At 37.4% G+C, this 18333-nt stretch overlaps 1 protein-coding gene across 1 annotated transcript in view; it reads left to right on the forward strand.

Moving 5' to 3' along the window:
* Positions 1-18333, forward strand: part of LOC143030945 (UDP-glucosyltransferase 2-like) — a 53303-nt gene that overhangs the window by 3083 nt on the left and 31887 nt on the right. The window contains exons 2-3 of the mRNA XM_076194239.1: positions 7501-7665; positions 9914-10042. Coding sequence (XP_076050354.1) covers positions 7507-7665; positions 9914-10042 — 288 coding nt within the window. The 5' untranslated portion in view covers positions 7501-7506. The remainder of the gene's footprint in view (positions 1-7500; positions 7666-9913; positions 10043-18333) is intronic.

Genomic DNA, 18333 nt, shown 5'->3' on the forward strand with positions numbered 1-18333 from the left:
ATATATATACATATATATATATATATATATATATATATATATATATATATATATATCCGATAGTTTTTATGACAGTCGTATGCAGGATTCATTCCAATCCTTACCCCTTGCCAACTGGTGGACTTAGGCCTTGTGTAAAACAGGAATTGGGGTCGCAGATTAGTGATCTTTCCTATCCTCGGGAATCAGTTCGATTCCAGGTTTCAAGGCTTTTAAGTCTCTGTTGGTGTAGTGGGTTAAGGCTCTGTGAAGGTGATCTTACGGGTGGCCGAAAGCAGTGGGTTCGAATCCTGCATGCGACTGTCATAAAAATTATCGGATTGATGTCGCTGTTACTAGCTAATTTCTCATATATACGTATATATATATATATATATATATATATATATATATATATATATATATGTACCCAAAATAACCACAGGAGAAGGGGAACTTGTAGACAGTAAGTACTTTCGTATATTACATCTTCAGAGTAAATGACAGAGATACAGAGTTGGGTTTAAATGTAAGTATCAGGCGGCAACCATAGGGGGGAAGGGGGAGACAATACAATGTGAGAAGGGGGGATGGCCTTTCCTCTATCGATCTGACCAACACATAAGGCTCAATCTGACGGAAAGATCATGGTGACCATCTGGGTTATCAATTTATCACATTTAAAATGACCATAGCTTAAGTATGTTTTTATCAAACGTGCCTGATATTAAGCAGGATTCCTTTATATTTCTTGTAGGCTTTTTCCTTTGGCTAAAGTTGTTGCCTTAGACCAATCAATTTCATTGCAGTTAAAATTTTCCATAAGTACCACGTTTCCTCCATCCTTCAGCATCTTATTTGATAAATGCCTTGTATCTTTTAAAATTTTAGAATAATCTCTCTTCAAGAATCTGTTTTGGGGGGGTGCATAAATCACCACAAACTTTCTACTTTTCATGTCACTATCTTCAATTCTTATGATTATTTTCACACTGTTTTCCTTCGCTACATTTAATTTTTTCTTAGCCAAAAACATGACTCCTCCACCCTGTTTTTCCTCTCCGTTTTTAATCCAGTGATATAATCCATGTCTAATACTATTTGGTGGTAACAGACCACTTAATTTCGTCTCCACAATTTCCATTGTATCTGGTTTTTCTTCTGATAGGTAATCATTTAACTCACTTAGTCCTGAAATCAATTCCTCTATGTTGGTATACACCAATTTTAATTTTTTCCCTCTCCATCTCGTTTTCTGTTCCTTTTTTTTTTTTTTTTTTTATCTTGAATATACCATTTTCTCAGCCTCATGTCTAACACTCTCCAATAGAACTTCTTTTTATCGGTCTCCTTTTTATTTTTTATTCTTTTTTATTTTTTAGCTTTATTTTTTAGTGTTTTCTCTCTTTCTCTTTCATCATCATTCATTTCTCTATTCATCCATATACTTTTATAGTACTTACTATTTGTTAAATTTCCTGCTTTCACTAATATATCTTCCGCTACCACATGTGGCCTTGATTTGATCTTTAGAGGTCGATTTTTTCTTTTATGTATTGTTACATTCTACGCACTTCTATTTCATTTTCTGTTTCTTGCTCTTTGTCTTGTACTGCTTTCAGAATTTTTCATGCTATTTCTTTCTCTTTTTTTTTCTCTAAAATACCTAACTAGGTTATATTTTTCCTTTAGAACATATACTTCTATACACTTCTTTTTGTCCACTGTAATTCTAACCCAATTGTCTTTTTCCTGAATTACTCAAATAATGTGTCTTTGGCATTCTCCTGCATTTGTTGTTGTACAATTTTCTTTAACCCATTCAACTCCGATGACAAGATGTCTTGTCATTTGGTCAAATAAAACAAAAAATCATAATAAAACAACAAAATGTTTGATGATCAAACAGCACCAGAAAAATATGACGTCATCAGTCCTCCTCGAGGAGGACTGACGACGTCATATTTTTCTGGTGCTGTTTGATCATCAAACATTTTGTTGTTTTATTATGATTTTTTGTTTTATTTGACCAAATGACAAGACATCTTGTCATCGGAGTTGAATGGGTTAAAAGCTATCTTTTCGCTGTCTTGATCTTTTCCCATTCTTTCCTGATTTTCTGTCAATCTTCTTCTCCTATATTTCATCCAATTTTCTCGGTCATTGATTGTATTTGTTCATTGACCTCTTTTTTTTTATTTTTTTTTTTTTAGGTCGTACTATTAGTGATATCTTTTTCATTCTCTCATCTTCACTTATTACATCAACTATTTTTTTTATTCACTTACCTCATTATTTATTTCAGCATTTTTTTTTAAATCATTCACTTCCTTGTTTATTTCGAGATACTCTTTCTTTAGCTCCATAATCTCTTGCTTTAGTTCGATGTATTCTTCCTAAACCTCACATCCTTTTCTATGTCTATAATTCTACTCAGGTTTCTTTTCTCGTACCTATTATATCTAGTTTCGTCTTCACTACCCTTTAGGAATATTTTCTGGGTTTCCACGATCATGTTTATACTACGTCTCATTCTCACTCCGCTAGAGATCTCTGCGTTTGGTTCCACTTCATCGCCATTTTCTGGTCTGTTTTCCTTCCCTTCCATTTTTCCTCGATACTCACTATTTCCATCGTATTAAACCATCACGGGGATCCACAAGTGTTTCCCATCCCGTTTAACACAACCTAGGTGTTCTGCTAGCCTTGTAGTGCTGAGAAATTCCGTTCTCCCTATGTGACTCTCGGGAGCTCCAACCGATACGTGTTTACGGTTCGGCGGTTGTGTGTGTGTGTGTGTGTGTGTGTGTGTGTGTGTGTGTGTGTGTGTGTGTGTGTGTGTGTGTGTGTGTGTGTGTGTGTGTGTGTGTAGACAAAAGTTTGGATCTACACTGGTTTGAGGCATTGGAGAGATACTCTGTTTGGGTTCTTGTCTTTATTCCGTCGCCTCCGTGACTGGTGCTTTCCACCAAAGAAGGTGTCGGAGAAAATAGTGGCGGTTGCCAACAGTGTAATATACTCTACAATTATATACATATTACGTCTGTCTACTTACAAATTATTACATTATGGGACTGAGTATAGACAATCGGTGTTTGTTTTAGCTCTCTAATATTTCTATATACAAGAAGTGATGAATTACGTTAACTGTTATCGTATGACAATATTGTATGGTCGTATCTCCGGGTTTGAGATGCAGGTGTCTCAGTGTTTGAGCTCTTAGGTTAAGCCAATTTGACCAAGGGTCACGTCACACGATAGGTTGTCCGTTGAAGGTTTGCTATTACTACCAGAATCTGACGTCGAGTAAATAATGTATGCGCGTACGCGCATGCACACCAGCATAGAATGAATAATCCACATTCAAGATCAAGCACAAAAGCATCCAGGCATCTCTTGCAACAGGTGTTCATCACGGCTACCAGTCGTTGACCTCAACAAAAGATAATGCTCAAAGAAAAAAATATAAGAATTTGACCTCTAACATAAATGTACATGGATTTGAGCAATTTCATTATAGGAAAATACTACTGTCTAAACTTAAAGTGACTTAATCTCAAGAACATGTGAAAGTAGAAACTATTTCCGTTCACCTAGGCAATATGCAATGTTATGGAGAGGTGGCTCGACTGTGAAGGTTGTGACGGGGAAGAGTAGTAGGGGGGAGAAGTTGAGAGGGTTAGGGTCCTCTACAGTAGGGGTAGTTCTAATTGATGATGGAACGTTCTATATGTCGAGGCCACGGGGAACTATTTTGTGCAATACGGTCTCTGTAAGATCGTGCAACCTGAGTGCTTTAACTTTATAATTTGACATCTGTCCAGTCATACGAAAAGATCCAGTGAATTTAAGGGAGAGCTGTGAGGTTTCCAAGTTCAAAAGTACAATCTCTCGCTGATTTGTTTTGCAGACGCGACATATCGTCCTTGGCGAGAGTAAAAGTATTATGGAGTCTTTTGAAAAGACATTAAAATTGTAGATGGAAGGTAATTCTGAAACAAGAAAGTCATATAGAAGTATTTTGTCTGAGCCAAAGAGGACAATATGAGGTGATTCCAATATAGACCTGTTTATGACGCTGTTAATTCAAGCTTGAATCATGGGGTTACAAATAAAAGTGCAGAGGTAATTATCAAACTTTATCTAGCGTTAGATAGACTCATCCTTGACCATGCGGTACAGTTTTGGTCTCCGTCTTATAGAATGGACATCAATTCACTAGAATCAGTACAGAGGAGAATGACCAAAATGATACATGGGCTCAAAAATTTACCCTACGAAGAGAGGCTTAGGCCCCTTAACTTACACTCTCTTGAAAGACGCAGAGTGCGGGGAGGTCTAATAGAGGTGTTTAAGTGGATCAAAGGCTTTAACAAGGGTAACGCAAACAAGGTAATCATATTAAGACAATAGGACAGGACTCGCAGTAATGGATTTAAATGGACAAATTAAAATTTTAGAAGGGAATAGGCTAGAATTGGTTTACTAATAGGGTGGTCAACGAATGGAACAAACTTAGTAACCATGTAGTGAGCGCTGAAATTATAAGTTGTGCCTATTCGGCCACGTGCATCTGATTAACATTATGAGGAGCTGCTGATAGCAATGCAGGGAGGAAATGGTTTGTATAAATAATACCATTTTGAGCAGGGTAGATGTTATGTTGCTTCATCAGTTTTAAACCTATGAGGATATCAGCAGGAAAGCGAACGTCAGCTACGTAGGCAGTGATTGGAATGGATGTCCCGTGATAATCGCAGTGTCGGTTTGGTTGTGAAGGTTGTGTTTGCAAGGTGTCCTGGTTTGTGACAGTATGTACAAAGCAGTTGTGTTCTTGATGAGCGATGTCGATGTCTTGACCTTGTGTTATGTAGTGTGAACAGTGTGACTTGGGCTATCATGTGGGTGGCTGCAATGGATACGGACCTGCTCTGAATCTGAGTGATTACTTTTTCAGTATCAGAAACTTCCTGGAGAATTCGCCTGGTGTGATACCTGGTGTGAATGGAATAGTACCAGCTTTCTGGAGTGTACCTGGGTGTAATTGGAATAGTAGTCTAAAATACGTCATGAGTGAGACTACGTGTTCCAATGAAATTTGTCTTCTGAGACCCAGACAGAATTTTTTAGGCTCTCTCTTAGTTCGCTTTTAAATGTTTAAGCAATTTTTAGAGCTTTCTCTTTGGTATAGTGTGGTCCATGATTGTATGTCCTAACTAATGAGTACAGGTGTGGGGGGGGATTGATCCAAGTGGCTCAAATGATGTAAAGGACCTCTTAAAATGCTCTACGAAATCATGGTATGACTATGTCTCCTTAAAATGATCTGACTGAATGACGTCACTAGCTAATGTGTTATTTTTGTCCTTCCGGAAGGACTACTGCACAGATTGAGAAAGAAAGCAACGGTAATAATGAGAAAGAAGAAGGACAACTGGTCCGAAGAAGGCAGGGCTGAGTTTTTGTCCGTCCCCAACGAGAAGAAAGCGGAGGAGTTGGGACATATTCTCACAAAAGCAGGTGTGAGCGTTGCTTTTTCCACGGGTATGAAATTAGAAGAGGTTGTCAAGAATAAGAATAAAAATAAATCAGAAAAAGGTATGGAGAAAGGCGCGATCTACAATATACCATGTGGTGGTTGGCCGTTAGGATATTATGGAGAGACGAGAAGATCAGTGAAGTTGCGGACGTATGAACACAAAAATTACGTCAAAGCTCACAGAATCTCCAACTCGTTAGTAGTTCATTTCGACCAGTGTGGCCATCTTCCAAATTGGAACAAGATAGAGGTGCTCCACAAAGGTCTAGAGAAAAAGAAAAGAAAAATAGTGGAGGCAGCCTACATTACCTCCCACTCCTGTATCAACCATAGGGATGGGTTTATAAAGTTAGCAGGAGCAGCAGGCACTTTAATTATCAAGGAGGTAAAAAGGACGATTGAGAACGGAGGGAGAATTGGCATTGTTGGAGTCACGTGAGAAGGGTTGAGAACGGATGAGAGTATGGAGGGAGAGGAATACGGCAAGGATGTATAATATAAGCTGTTCATTTTCTGAGACTATATGTACTTTGAGAATGTCCTAGTAAGGACGAAACGTCAGTGAATAAAACTTCAACTGTTCTCTGTGTTTAGCTCACCGCCCTTCCACTCATTTGTATTCCATACTTCAACACACACACACATATATATATATATATATATATATATATATATATATATATATTATACATACATATATATATACATACATATATATATATATATATTATAATATATATATGTATATATATCAACCACAATTCACTTTTATTCTAAGCCACTAACATCGAAAAATTTGTGTGTATGTATATATATATATATATATACATTATATATGTATATATATATACATATATATATATGTATATATATATATGCATATATATATGTATATATATATATATATATATATATATATATATATATACATACATACATTTATCAACCACAATTCACTTTTATTCTAAGTCACCAACATCGTGTAACTCAAGCATACAAATATATAAGAAAAGTTGCGCTCAACTTATATCTCTCTTGATTGCGCAATTGGCTAAGTCAACTTGTCATGTGCTAGCGGAGGTTCGAGTTCTTAGCTGTACCACGTTTCAATTTTTGCATGTATGCCTCCTCGAGTTTCTTGATGTTGATGGCTGAGAACTAAAATTAATTGTGGTTGATAAATGTATGTATATATATATATATATATATATATATATATATATATATATATATATATATATATATATATTTCAAATAAACTTGTCCCTTTTTTTACACTTTCTTCCACTTTTTTTTTCTATGATTTCCTAGATATTCCTGTTAGTCTTTTTTATCTTTTTCTTTATATTATCTTTTGATTTCTCATTTTTGTATGTATGTGTGCAGTTTTATTTGTATTCTCCAAATTGTAATATACAGGAAAGTAGCTATACTCTTTTCCTCCAGCTATCATACCTAATTTAGAATTCACTTTTGTGGATCTCTTAGACAGACATCATCGTATGAGCTATTACAGGATTTTTTCCGATGTCGCTCAATAGGCCATCTTGGAATCACAGACGGAGTGGTATTTTAGTCCTTAAGTAGAACAGGGTACAGGGCCATGAAGTTCATTGTACTTCTATAGGAACGAAAGCTCAAGGGAATTTATAATGGACAAACAACATGAGTAATTTTAAGCAACCGGTACTTGGAAACTCCATTGGGTCGAGCGGATTTTGAACTGGCGATCTTTTGCCCAACATTCTTTTGCTCTGCCAACTGAGCTATACGGATTTCTTTTTTCTTTCTTTTTGACATCTCAAGACATGTGACCTTCTTTGGTTTGTTCTTCTGACCTCTTTATACCTTCCCGTTCCAATCCATGAGATATTCTCTGTCAGTTTTGTGTGTCCGCGTGTGTGCGTGCAGGCGCATGTGTTTGCAGCTGTACAAATCTTAATCCATGAAACAATATTATCGGATTTGGTTCTCCCCAACAGGTCAATATGCGTCTCTTCGCTGGTCTTCTCGCTCTCCTTCTGACTCTTGGGATGTGCCAGAGTGCCCAGGGGTACCGCATCTTATTTCTTGCACCAATTTCATCCAAGAGTATGAAAGGATTCTTTACGTCAATGATTTCTGCTCTAGCACAGCGAGGTCACGAGGTAAGTAGTTCTTGCCACTTGTTTTAAATAAACAAATAAATAAATGAATAAATGAATAAATGAATAGACAAATAAATAAATAAATTTACTATATCAAGCGAAAATTAAGAACTAGACGAAACTCACATTAAGAATTACTTTATTTTCATTTGGTCTAAGATTTAAGTTGTGGAATAATATTCCCGCTAATTGTAGTAAATTAGGATGGCAAATGGCTGTACTCATGACTGTACTTCGGAGGCTTGGCATGTAAGAGAGGTGTTTGTGAACTATGATAGCTCTTTCAATACTGGAATTAGAATTAGAAATTTGGAAGATAGGCGCACAGCAAATGATTAGAAAAAAAGCCCTCTGATCATACATCAGAAAATATTGAAGTGGGTTGGGTATATGGAAAGAATGAATGAGGACGTGGAGAGGAATGCCTAAAATGAGATGGACGGATGGGATAGGATTTGTTGTTGTTGTGGACTAGTTTACAGCGTCGTTGTCGTGCGTTATCCCATTCTTTTTAGTTAACTGAGGGCGTGAATGTGGTGTCAAAACGTATACCCAAACCAAAAGACCCTGCCATGATGAGGAAGGTTCACCCACTACTCCACTTATTGGGTCAAACGTACGAGTAGTAAAGCAAGGTCCAATATCACAGGGTCCGGCAGCCGAAGTTGGATTACCCCGACTGCTTCACTATACGGTGATATTCTCCCTCCTCATCCACTTATCTCCGGGGCTGCGTCACCCTGTGAAGCAGTCGGGGTAATCCAACTTCGGCTGCCGGACCCTGTGATATTGGACCTTGCTTTACTACTCGTACGTTTGACCCAAGAAATGTAGTAGTGGGGTGGTAGGTGAACCTTCCTCATCATGGCAGGGTCTTTTGGTTTGGGTATACGTTTTTGACTTGGCCATTCGCTTGTGGTACGGAAAGTGGTTAAATTTTGAACTGTACTACATGTTGTACCTTCGAGATGTTTATGTCATTCAGTGACTACGAAATTGTCAAAACAAAGTTCATTTAATTCTAGATTAAAACTACGTCCATTTTTTTCATAAGTTGATGACGACATTTCCCAGCGGTCGTCTGAGTATGTATTAGTATCAGACCTGAGATAAGGCCAAACTAGATTATTAAGGATATCCACAAAGGAAAAATATACGATAATCCGAAGTGTTTATTCTTCCGTAACAGTGATGTTATGATACTTAGAAACATAAGATGAACATCATTAGAACATGGCAGTGTAGAGAACCCCAACAGATCTTCTTGATGACAATTATTCTGTTCAAAAGGTAAAAAGATCCACACGATTTGCAGATGTAGCAGACTACCTTGTTACAAACCATTAATTCTTGCACTGTTGAAAGCGACACTACAAAATGGGTACAGATTTGAAAAGGAACAATGATAACTAAATAATTAAAAGTTCCATACTAAAAACTGCGAGTGTCTATCTAATCGATAAGTTAAAAGAGTTTTACTAAAAACGTCGTCCATTGGTTAAGCAATCTTTCCACAGAGGTGGTCGCAATGCACAGGTTGAAGTCGACGCCAGAAAAAATGTAAAGGAATTCTGTTTTCCCCCTGACCTTAATATATACTGGAAGGTGTCCTAAATTGGTGATCACTGCAATTATATTTTGTTTATAGTTCCTACAAATATTCCAGATATAACAATATGATACTTTCATTATTATAGGCTTTTGGTGCGAATGAAATCTATATCAGATGCTTTGCCATTCCTAAGCTGCTTATTAGAAAATTGGCTCTTTTGTTGCCTTTCTCTAATTTTGTCCCCGGGAAATTCTTAGAATATATATCTTATATTTTTGTATGAGAAACTTAGTAAAACATTGATTTTTTATATCACATCTATGTCGAATATAACACTTCTGTGCAGACATCGTAGGTTTCTCTGCAATGTGGACCAAGCACCACCCATTCTATAGGAAAAAAGTAGGCAATCATCATTACACAGTGAAATTACAATGGGTTACTATGGAATATAATCCCAACAGGAGACTGTTCGGCCTAAAACGAGGCTGAATTTAGAATAATTAACGGATATATGAATAAATTGCTTAATCTGTCATTTATGCATTTCTGGATACCTAAAAGATGAGAGAATGTAGTTTGTTGATTCTAGGGAATATTGTAGAGAAAGTGTTTTTAGCAATTTAAGTATGATTGATTAATAACCTTGTTCCACTTTCACAGAAAGATAAAATTTAATACAAGTCCTTTCTCCAGATTACAGTTGTTTCGCCGTACGCACCGCAAAAACAGACTCCTAACGTGAGAGAAATAGTCATCGACAAGTTGGACCTTTCTTCCTTCATGCCCAATGTCTTCAAGGCAGGAGGCATGTCTCCATTCAAGGTATACCGGCCAGTGACAGCATGCTTGTTTTATTACTGTATATATATGTAGGCACATGTTACTTATATGTATATATTTTTAGTCCAGTAATATCTCAAGTCAGGTTGCCAGCTAGTCTTCTAGTCACTAATTATATAAAATATAAGGAGAGAGAGAGAGTGAGAGAGAGAGAGAGAGAGAGAGAGAGAGAGAGAGAGAGAGAGAGAGAGAGAGGAGAGGGAGAGAGAGACCTAGTATAGGGATTGATAGGATCAGCAACCATATCGTAACTGCATTCTGGTCAAGAAAGGGTAAGGAATACGAATAATTACCAAGTACAATTATTTGTTCATGTTAACCCATTCAACTCCGATGACAAGATGTCTTGTCATTTGGTCAAATAAAACAAAAAATCATAAAACACCAAAATGTTTGATCAAACACCAGAAAAATATGACGTCAGTCCTCGCTTCGCTGCGAGCGAAGCGAGGATTGACGTCATATTTTTCTGGTGTTTGATCAAACATTTTGGTGTTTTATGATTTTTTGTTTTATTTGACCAAATGACAAGACATCTTGTCATCGGAGTTGAATGGGTTAAGTGTTCATCTTAAAGTTAACATTTCAGTTTCAATTATATCCTTTTTCTTGATAGTTTATTAACCCATTAAACTCCGATGACAAGATGTCTTGTCATTTGGTCAAATAAAAAAAAAATCATAATAAAACAACAAAATGTTTGATGATCAAACAGCACCAGAAAAATATGACGTCATCAGTCCTCCTCGAGGAGGACTGATGACGTCATATTTTTCTGGTGCTGTTTGATCATCAAACATTTTGTTGTTTTATTATGATTTTTTTTTTATTTGACCAAATGACAAGACATCTTGTCATCGGAGTTTAATGGGTTAAGGTCACTTAGTAAGCAATGGGTTAACACTTAAACTCCGTGAGATTAAATTAGTTCCAGCGCTCAATATTTGATACTCGTCTGTGGTGACGTCCAATTGACATGCCAACTTGAGCCCAACTGCTTGTTATGTGTTTTTACCTGCTGGGGTCAGCATTTCGTAATGTTCACTCGTGTCTGGTGCGGTTACACTTCCGGAACAAGATGGCGCTGAAGATGTGGAGTCAAGTGGTAAAGGATAGGTATAAGAGGGGCAACAGAGAGGAGTGATAATAGAAGTTGAATTAATATTTATCTTTTTGTTATGGAAATTATATTCCAGTCAGAAAGATAATTTTGTGTGATTCCTGTCTGTAGGGGTGTCATTAAATGTTTCAAAATTATTGACTACATAAAGTCTAAACCGTCACAACCCATGCGAAGGGAGAGAAAGAAAGAGACAGAGAATTAGAGATTGTGTGTGATTCACCATGGTCTTTGTATCACGTGTTGGACTCGTGATCGACAGCTATTTCCCTCCCGGAAGAGAGCTCAGAGTTCATATCAGACCGATCTATGGGTAATGCTGTGACCTTACACGCACACGTAGTAACGGGGTTGCTTCATAAGAGGGGGACTTAATGCGGGCGAGAAATACCTTGATGATTTCTTCGTTTTATTAACCCATTAAACTCCGATGACAAGATTCTTGTCATTTGGCCAAATAAAACAAAAAATCATAAAACACCAAAATGTTTGATCAAACACCAGAAAAATATGACGTCAGTCCTCGCTTCGCGTGAAGCGAGGACTGACGTCATATATTTCATTATATGAATGGTAAAGTGGCCAGATATGGCGCATATATTAAAGTTACTTTAATGTAATTGGGTTACGTGTGAGAAAGGGTTCCATGGGTCTGTCCGGTAACATTAGGCACCTCGTGTGAGCATTTCCCTTATCACCATAACCTCGTCCCAAAGGTTAGCGAGGGTCTCTGGTGTGCAACGCCTTCGGAAGTTCCAACGGAGTATGTTGACCTGGTGATTGGTCCTCTCATTTCGCTATTGTAGTATCAGAAGTGCTTACGGCACCTGGTTCTACCTTTGGATTGGGGGATGGCCGTCTCAGCCACAGCCGTCAACGCCAAAGTGAAGTGGACTTCCATGAATTCAATATCTCCTTCTGAGAGCTCATACATGGCTACCCACTCCACTACCATGGTCTGGAAGAGGAGATTGTTGGCGTCCCTCTTTCTCCAAATTGTTGGAGGAGGCACCGAAGAGAGGACTGTCACCTATGGGGGAGTGAGAGTAACGGCGAATTGGTCACTCAAGAAGGAATTATAAATCTCCCAGGCGAGGGAGTCTGTTCGGGTCACACTGTTAAAGGTAAGGTCCAACCGCCCCCCCCCCCCAACACACACAGTACATGAGCGGGGTTACCCGTGTTTAGGAGGGCAACCTCTGGACAAAATGCTAAGACGTAATTGTTCTTGCTTCGACGATTTGTGGGAAAGGAAAAATGGAAACGAGGGCGGTGCACATTAAAATCGCCACCTACACTGTAGGATGCCACTTTAGCCATTGAGCAGACCTACCCTATATAGAGGAAAGAGCGCGTTAGACCACAGTGGATGTTAAGCACTATGATTTCCTGCTTAGGAAAATGAAGATGAATGGGAAGGCTCTTCGCTTCTTCAAAGAGGCTTGGGTTATCCACTCTGAACGGCAGACAAGCACGTACAGGTGTTATGTAACCCTAGTGCTGTGTGTATGTATATAATTCATTGTACATATATACATACACACACACACAAGAACATAAAAAGATAAGAAAGAAGGAGACTACAGGAGACTACACTAGGCAGTTCCATGTCCATTACCACCTATCATCCCTATGCATAAAGTTCTCTAACCATTTCTTAAAACAACGATAGTTTCAGCGCTCACTACATGGTTCCTAAATGCAATCTATTCGTTGACCACTCTATTAGTAAACAAATTCTTGACTATTTCCTTGTTAAATCTAAATTTGTCCAATTTAAATCCATTACTGCGAGACCTGCCCCGTTGTCTTGATATCATTGCCTTGTTTGCATCACCCTTGTTAAAGCGCTTGATCCACTTGAACACCACTATTAGATCACCCCGCACTCTGCGTCTTTCCAGAGAGTGTAAATTATGAAACCCAAGCCTGCCCTCTTAAGGTAAATTTCTGAGCTCATGAATCATTTTAGTCATTCTCTTCTGCACTGATCCTTGTGAATTGATATCCATTCTAGAGAATGGAGACCAAAAATGTACAGCATAGTCAAGGATTGGTCTAACTAACGCCAGATAAGGTTTGATAATTACCTCTACACTTTTACTCGTAACGGTCCTACAACGAAACCTAATGCTCGGTTAGCTCTATTCCTGGCGTTAATGAACTATTTTCTGGGTTTAAGGTCACGACTCACTAGAACTCCCAAGTCTCTCTCGCTCTCAGTTTTCTCTAAAAAGGTGTTATTTAAGGTATATCTGCTTTCTGGGTTGGGTAAACCCATACTTAACGCACTGCACTTTGAAATATTGAAATCCACTTGCCATCTCACCGACCATGTAAACAATCTGTCAAGATCTTATGCAGTATCGCGGTATCTTATCCTAACCTAACTTGGCGTCCAATTATAGAGTCGTCCGCAGGGCTACTAACATCACTATTAATCCCATTATCCAGGTCGTTTATGTACTTAATTAACAAAAAGGTGTCCAAAACTGAGCACTGGGGAAATCCACTATAGTAACACTCCCCCATTTGGATTTTACACCATTTATGGTGACTCCCTGTTTTCTGTCACCAATCCATGTTCTAATCCGTTCAGACACTTTTCCTCCTATGCCATAGGTTTTAACTTTATTTAGTAGTCTTTGATGGGGCACCTTGTCGAACGCTTTGCTAAAGTCAAGGTAAATAACATCGTAACTACCATTGTTTTCTGCCGCCTTATGGACATTAGTGAAAAAAAAAGAATATTCGTTACAAATATTAGTTACACATGACTTACCCTTGGTGAATTCATGCTGAGAGTTACGAATCAAATTATGTCTCACGATGTGATCTCTTATTCTATTACAGGGGTTCTCAGTCTTGCTTGGCCCATGCCCCCCCTTTCACCATTTGTAAGAATGTTTTCCCCCTCCTTTCCAAGATTGTCTGTTTTAAAAGGTACCTTCTAAATAATATGCTAATATTAATAAAAATCCTTTCATTTTTTTTCTCCAAATTAGTATATATACATTTACAATTTTACATGAATTATGTTTATAATGAAGTCTTACAAATTCAATGCAAGTTGAAAATATAACTTGAATAGAAATAAAATAATTTCTTAATTTATAATGAACTACTTAACAGGCCAAACTGAAGCTAATGCAATTTAAAAAAGTTCACTAGAATAACAAGGTATTATAAATCTGTAATTAATTTAATTCAGTAGATTACAATTCGTCAATTGACGAAACCTGTGATTGTTTTTTCTTAGTAAACTTACTGTGGTCACAATTCACCCCAGAAAATCCAAAATTCCTCCCTGGGGGTGAATTTCTCCCCTAATGAGAACCCCTGTTCTATTAGCTATTATTGATTCAAGCCTTTTACCTATAACTGATGTCAAACTGATTGACTTGTAGTTGTGCATCGACGATTTTTCATCCTTTTTTAAACAGGAACAAGGTTTGTCTACTTCCAAGAAATAGACATAAAACCATGTCTACCGACTTATTAAGCATTTCCGTTAAATTGTTGCAGATTTCAAATTTACACTCTTTATAGCACTCGGAATATTTTCCCTGGACCAGGGGATTTTGTAACTTTAAATCTATCAATCTGTTTGACTGCTTCTGCTTTTCCAATGCTGTATTTGTTAAACGCCTCGGTCATTTTTTTCTCCGAATATAACATAATATCTTCGCCGTTTTCAATTGGGCCTATCCTTATTTTTTGTTCTGTAGAGATGAAAGTAGCCCTTTGGGCTGGATCTCGCTTGTTCGGCAACCTTAATTTTGTAGTTACGTTTCGCTGTGTGCGTAATTTTTTTTAACCAGTCTAGCGTTATCGTCATACTTAGATCTAAAATGTGTTTCCCCATTTTCTTTTTTTATTATTATTATGGCGTAAAACCATATTTTTATTCCAGTTTCGTTTTCCAGCCTATTCGTCACCCGTTTGGGAGTATTAGCATTCGACCTTATTGTTTTAAGGAGAATAAATTTATTCTGCTCATTCAAAATCGAAGCAGTTAGGTTGCTGTACATTTCATCCAGATCGCTGTTCGTGGTGATGACCTCATACTTGTAAGTAACCTCATTCACGATTCGCATACCACCCTCCATGACCTGACCTTGGTCTGGACACCTGGCTGCGCTAATGATATCTGGGCTGACCATACACCCCACCTTGTCACAGTCCTCTGAGCCGGCCTCGTATGTGACTAGTTGTTCCAAATATCTTCTCAGATTTTCAAAATTGGCTCTCCTGAAGTAAGGTACTACAACGTTATTCGTACTATTTAATTCTTCCCATATAATATTATATATTATTTCTTGATAATCGCTATATCTCACTTTTACGTTTCTTGTTAGATCCTCATTTAGTTAAGAGTAAGTTCAGAGTATTCTCTCCCCTCGTAGGATCGGTAATCATTTGTTTAGGAAATTATCTTGTACCACATCTAAAGAAATTGCGCTTCTTGATTTCCTACTAGATTTTCCCAGTCAGTGTTTCTATAGTTGAAATCTCCCATTTTTGTACTGGGACGCCGTGTTTGAGACACACACACACACACACACACACACACACACACACACACACACACACACACGACTCGGTGGCGCGGTTGGTAGAGTCTCTGACTGTCACTACGGCGGTCCGAGTTCGAATCCTGCCCAGGGCTGAAATAATTTCAGTACCGCTGCACTTCGAGTCGTTACTCCAACTCTCGTAGGCGGGGAGTTGGGTGTGTGTGTGCGTGTAAAGTCACAACATTACCCATAGGTCGGTCATACGAGCTCTGAGCTCTCTTCCGGGAGGGAAATAGCTGTCGATCACGAGTCCATCACGTGATCCAAAAAAGACCAAGGTGAATACACACACACACACACATATATATATATCAATCAATCAATCTGCTGAACAAAAGGTTCTTTCATATCATTCCATGATTCGCACGCCTGCGCCAACCTCTGCCACGTCATTCCTGCAAAACTTCTTTTTATATCATCTCTCCACTTTCTGTCTGGTCTCCCTCTTGCACGCTTCCCACCTCGCGGCGTTCACTCAACCCATTAAACTCCGATGACAAGATTCTTGTCATTTGGTAAAATAAAACAAAAAATCATAAAACACCAAAATGTTTGATCAAACACCAGAAAAAATATGACGTCAGTCCTCGCTTCGCGAAGCGAGGACTGACGTCATATTTTTTCTGGTGTTTGATCAAACATTTTGGTGTTTTATGATTTTTTGTTTTATTTGACCAAATGACAAGAAATTTGTCATCGGAGTTTAATGGGTTAAGACACATCATCGCTCATCATTCCCTCGCGCTAAATCACTTTCATTCCAGTCTATTTTCTCACCCTAATTACTCTCTTTCTGTCAGCATTATTCCCAGTATTGATCTCTCCATTCTTCTTTAGGCACTTCTTAGGTTTGTTTCTATCGCCTTCGTCAGTTTCTAAGTTTTACATCTGTATATAATTGCTGGCATTATACATTGATTGTAGATTTTGTACTTCAAACTTAAAGGTAGAGAGCCTCGCATGATCTTATACTTGCCAAACATCTTATAACCAGTTGCAATATGCATTTTTATTTAATTTTCATGATCTTTAGTCTTCTTCACCATCTGGCCTAAATAATTATACGCTTCAACTGCTTCAAGACTCTCACCATCGATAATAATCTCTTTACTGTGAAATTTCGTGTGCGACATTACTTTGGTTTTATTCTTATTCATCTTTAAATCTATTTTGAGACTATTTGTTCAGATCACTCAGCATATCTTGTAAGTCTTCTGCTTTTTCTGAAATAAGAATAATGTCATCCGCAAATCTTAGGTAATTAGAATATTTGCTATTAATCTTCAAACCTTTCCCTTCCCAACTCAACCCTCTGAAAAACTCTTCCAAGAAAGCTGTAAATGATCTGGATGAAATTGTATCGCCTTACCAACTCCTTTCTCGAACTTTATCCTTTCTGTAACTTCATGTAACTTTTGTAAAGATCTTTTCTAGCACTCTTACGATATATTCGTTAGCACCCTGCTTGCATAGCGAGTTTAGTATTGCTATTTGTTCTATCAAGTCAAAGGCTTTCTCGTAATCTACAAAAACAAAAAGAAATATATTATATTCTACCACTTTCTTGATTAGATAATTCATCGTCTGTAGATGGTCTATAGATATGCACACGCTTCTAAAGACTGCCTGTTCTTTTGGTTGGTTTCCAGCTTAGAAATACAATAAATATATTTTCAAGGACTTTGATATATACATACATACATATATATGTATATATATATATATATATATATATATATATATATATATATATATATATGTTGACTATATCATGACAGATAAGACCGAAGCGTCCTTTTAGATAACCCGTCTATGTATAAAATCCCCTGTTATGTTTGAGTTTACCTTTGTGATCAAGACCCTGCGGGTCGAAACGTTAAAGCATAAGATTCTCCCATTACTCCTCATCTGCTTCTTCCACCTTCAGTCTTATATATATACATATACATACATATATATATATATATATATATATATACATACATATATATACATATATATATATGTATATATATATATATATATGTGTGTGTGTGTGTGTGTGTGTGTGTGTGTATGTATGTACAGTATGTATATATATATATATATATATATATATATATATATATCTGAATAGAATCGCCATTGACGGCGTATGTCAATCAAATGATTCCAACAGTCTCCCCGGAGTTCGAATCCCGGGGTGAATATTAGAATTATTTGATAAACATATGCCGTCAATAGCGATTCTATTCAGGCATTACAACTACGAAAGCCCATCTAGGATTCGTACCAGCTTCACCACTGGCTATGAGTTGAGTTTAAGTCTCTGTAAAATTAAGTTAGGATGGCAGTTAGCGGTCGACTTAGTTCTTCGGGAGTTAGATCAACTTCCAAGTTGGAGACTTTTAGAGCTCCTTTAGCTCAGTCGGTAGAGCTTTGGCTTAGCGTCATGCAAGGCCCCGGTTCGAATCCCGGGACGACTGTCGCAATTATTATATATATATATATATATATATATATATATATACATATATATATTCATATATATATATATGCATATACAAATATATATATATATATATATATGTGTGTGT

This window comes from Oratosquilla oratoria, chromosome 12, assembly GCF_046742065.1.
Source record: "Oratosquilla oratoria isolate Oo_2021 chromosome 12, ASM4674206v1, whole genome shotgun sequence".
Taxonomy (NCBI): domain Eukaryota; kingdom Metazoa; phylum Arthropoda; class Malacostraca; order Stomatopoda; family Squillidae; genus Oratosquilla; species Oratosquilla oratoria.